The 3,336-nt window shown below is 53.7% G+C and overlaps 1 protein-coding gene across 1 annotated transcript in view; it reads left to right on the top strand.

Annotated features, from left to right (window-relative positions):
• Positions 1–3,140: 3,140 nt before the first annotated feature.
• E4F1 (E4F transcription factor 1) overlaps positions 3,141–3,336 on the top strand; it is a 16,155-nt gene continuing 15,959 nt past the window's right edge. Inside the window, exon 1 of the mRNA XM_011962464.1 lies at positions 3,141–3,335. Within this exon, the coding sequence (XP_011817854.1) occupies positions 3,261–3,335 (75 nt within the window). The 5' untranslated portion in view covers positions 3,141–3,260. The remainder of the gene's footprint in view (position 3,336) is intronic.

The following is a 3,336-nucleotide window of genomic DNA, read 5'->3' as shown; positions in this document are numbered from 1 at the left end:
GCTTCTCAGTTACTCCTCAGCACACCATGAATGGAGGTGTTTTGGGGCTCTGTGCTCACCTCCTCCCTGGCTTCACCTCACCCACCTGTCTCCTGGTCCTCCTCCCCAGCAGCTCCCCAGAACCCTCAAGCTCCAAAAGCTCCAACCTGCTCTTCCTTCTGTTTGCCCTACTCAGAGACCACCCATCCTGGCTCTCAGTGGCTTTCTGAGCCCCCTCCTGCTTCTGCTTGGGCCCTAAAATACCTTTTCCTTTCTTTTCTTTTTTTTTTTCTTGAGACAGAGTCTTGCCTTGTTGCCCAGGCTGGAGTGCAGTGGCGAGATCTCAGCTCACTGCAACCTCCGCTTTCTGGGTTCAAGCAATTCTCATGTCTCACCCTCCCAAGTAGCTGGGACTACAGGCACCCGCCACCATGCCCGGCTAATTTTTGTATTTTTATAGACGGGTTTTCACCATGTTGGTCAGACTCGTCTTGAACTCCTGACTTCAGGTGATCTGCCTGTCTTGGCCTCCCAAAGTCTTAGGATTACAGGTGTGAGCCACTGTGCCCAGCCTAAAGTCCCTTTTTCTGCACAGCAGTTAGAGGGATGTTTCTGAAACACCCACCATCATTCCCTCTGCTCAAAACCTTGCAGTGATCCCTCTGCTCAAAACCTCTGCAACCTGCTCGCAGAAAGCGGGCCCATTGTTACCCCAACCTCACTGCTGATGACATTACCTGAGCCTGGAGGTGGAGGCTGCAGTGAGCTAGGATCACACCAATGCACTCCAGCCTGGGTGGCAGAGTGAAACCCTGCCTCAAAACAAACAAACAGCACCAGGCGCGGTGGCTCACACCTGCAATCCCAGCACTTTGGGAGGCCGAGGTGGGTGGATCACGAGGTCAGGAGATCGAGACTATCCTGGCTAACACGGTGAAACCCCATCTCAACTAAAAATGCAAAAAAATTAGCCAGGCGTGGTGGCGGGCACCTGTAGTCCCAGCTACTTGGGAGGCTGAGGCAGGAAAATGGCATGAACCTGGGAGGCGGAGCTTACAGTGAGCTGAGATCGCACCACTGCACTCCAGCCTGGGCAACAGAGCGAGACTCCTTCTCAAAAAACAAACAAAAAAAGTCACATATTGTAGTCACATATGTTCACAACAGGTCAACTGGTCGTGGAGGCAGATGGCAGACAGGTGTCTACCCAGGGCTGGCAGGGAGGGGCGGATGGAGAGTCACTGCTTAAAAGGTATAGGTTCCCTTTCAGGGTGCCGAAAAGGTTCTGGATCCACATAGCTGTGATGGTTGCACAACACTGTGATTGTCGCTAATAGTAAATTTTATGTGTATTTACCACAATTTTTTTTTTTTTTTTTGAGACGTAATCTTGTTCTGTTGCCCAGGCCAGAGTACAGTGGCATGATCTCAGCTCACTGAAACCTCTGCCTCCTGGGTTCAAACAATTCTCCTGCTTCAGCCTTCTGAGTAGCTGGGATTACACGCGTGCGTCACCACACCCAGATAATTTTTGTATTTTTAGTAGAGGCGTAATTTTGCCATGTTGGCCTGGCTGGTCTTGAACTCCTGACTTCAGGTGATCCACCCACCTCAGCCTCCCAAAGTGCTGGGATCACAGGAGTGAGCCACTGCGCCTGATCCACAATTTTTAAAAAGTATGTAAGAGGGCTGAGGCGGGCGGGTCACCTGAGCTCAGGAGTTCTAGACCTGCCTAGGCAACATGGCAAAAACCCATCTCTACAAAATATACAAAAATTAGCTAGTGGCCGGTACCTATAGTCCCACCTACTTGGGTGGCTGAGGTGGAAGCTGCAGTGAGCTGAGATCACGGCACTGCACTCCAGCCTGGGCGAAAGAGCAAGGTGCTGTCTCAAAAAAAACAAAATCTGGCCAGGCTTGGTGGCTCACGCCTGTAATCCCAGCACTTTGGGAGGCCAAGATGGATGGATCATCTGAGGTGAGGAGTTCAAGACTAGCCTGGCCAACATGGTGAAACTCTGTCTCTCCTAAAAATACAAAAAATTAGCCAGGTGTAGTGGCAGGTGCCTGTAGTTCCAGGTACTCGGGAGGCTGAGGCAGGAGACTCGGTTGAACCCAGGAGGCGGAGGTTGCAGTGAGCCAAGATCACGCCACTGCACTCTAGCCTGCCTGACACAGCAAGACTCCATCTCAAAAAACAAAAACAGGCCGGGCGCAGTGGCTCACACCTATAATCTCAGCATTTTGGGAGGCCGAGGCGGGCGGATCATGAGGTCAACAGCTCCAGATCATCCCGGTCAACATGGCGAAACCCTGTCTCTACTAAAATACAAAAATTACCTGGGCGTAGTGGTGCGCGCCTGTAGTCCCAGCTACTCGGGAGGCTGAGGCAGGAGAATCACTTAAACCCAGGAGGCAGAGGTTGCAGTGAGATCGCGCCATTGCACTCCAGCCTGGCGACAGAGTGAGACTCTGTCTCAAAAACAAACAAACAAACACCCCAAACAAACAAAAACCAAAAACAACCCTCATCCCCAAAACCAAAAATTCAGTGTGGCCAGGAGTCGCGGCTCATGCCTGTCATACTAGCACTTTGGGAGGCCGAAATGGGAAAATGGTTTGAGGCTGGGAGTTTGAGACCAGCCTAGTCAACACAGCGAGACCCCGTCTGTATTTAAAACATATAATATAAATAAAGTTTAAACAATTTAAAAAGTATATAAAAGAATAAAACAGCTTCGCAAAGCTACCCATGAGCCATCCCCGACCGGTGTTCTTCTCCCGTGACCTGGGTAATCATCCTGGGAGTCTCTAACACTCAAGGCGGTCAGTGGGCAGCGAGCACTGCACCCCTGGTTGGAGCTGTGGCGGCTTCCTAGCAGCAGCCGCGGGCGGGGCGACCTGTCCTTAGGTCCGGAAGCTCTGGGGCGCGGCTGCCTCGCACCCGTCAGTCCGCTCGCCCCTCGCGTTCTCTGGCTCTCAAATCCCAGCGCAGCCTCGAACAAAGGTTCTTCTGCCGCCCCGCCCCCTGCCTGTCAATCTGCTCCACCGTAACCACGCCCTCCTCACAGTCCCGCCCCATCTTCGCTCTCAGCGGGCCCGGCCCCGCCTCTGCCCTTTAAGGCCACACCGCTATCCCGGCCCCGCTCCCAGCATGTCTGTCAATCCGCTCCGGTTCCGCCCCGCCCTCCTCTCTCCGTTCCCTCACGCCGGCCTCGGCGCGGCCCGTTGTTATGACGACATGGTCGTAAATCCGCCATCTTCCTGCGGCGCGTTGCGACATGGAGGGCGCGATGGCAGTGCGGGTGACGGCCGCTCATACGGCAGAAGCCCCGGCCGAAGCCGGGCGAGAAGCGG

This window comes from Colobus angolensis, unplaced genomic scaffold (assembly GCF_000951035.1).
Source record: "Colobus angolensis palliatus isolate OR3802 unplaced genomic scaffold, Cang.pa_1.0 Scaffold59, whole genome shotgun sequence".
Lineage (NCBI taxonomy): Eukaryota > Metazoa > Chordata > Mammalia > Primates > Cercopithecidae > Colobus > Colobus angolensis.
Note: the sequence above shows the minus strand (reverse complement) of the source record. Positions and strands in the feature narration are given on the sequence as shown.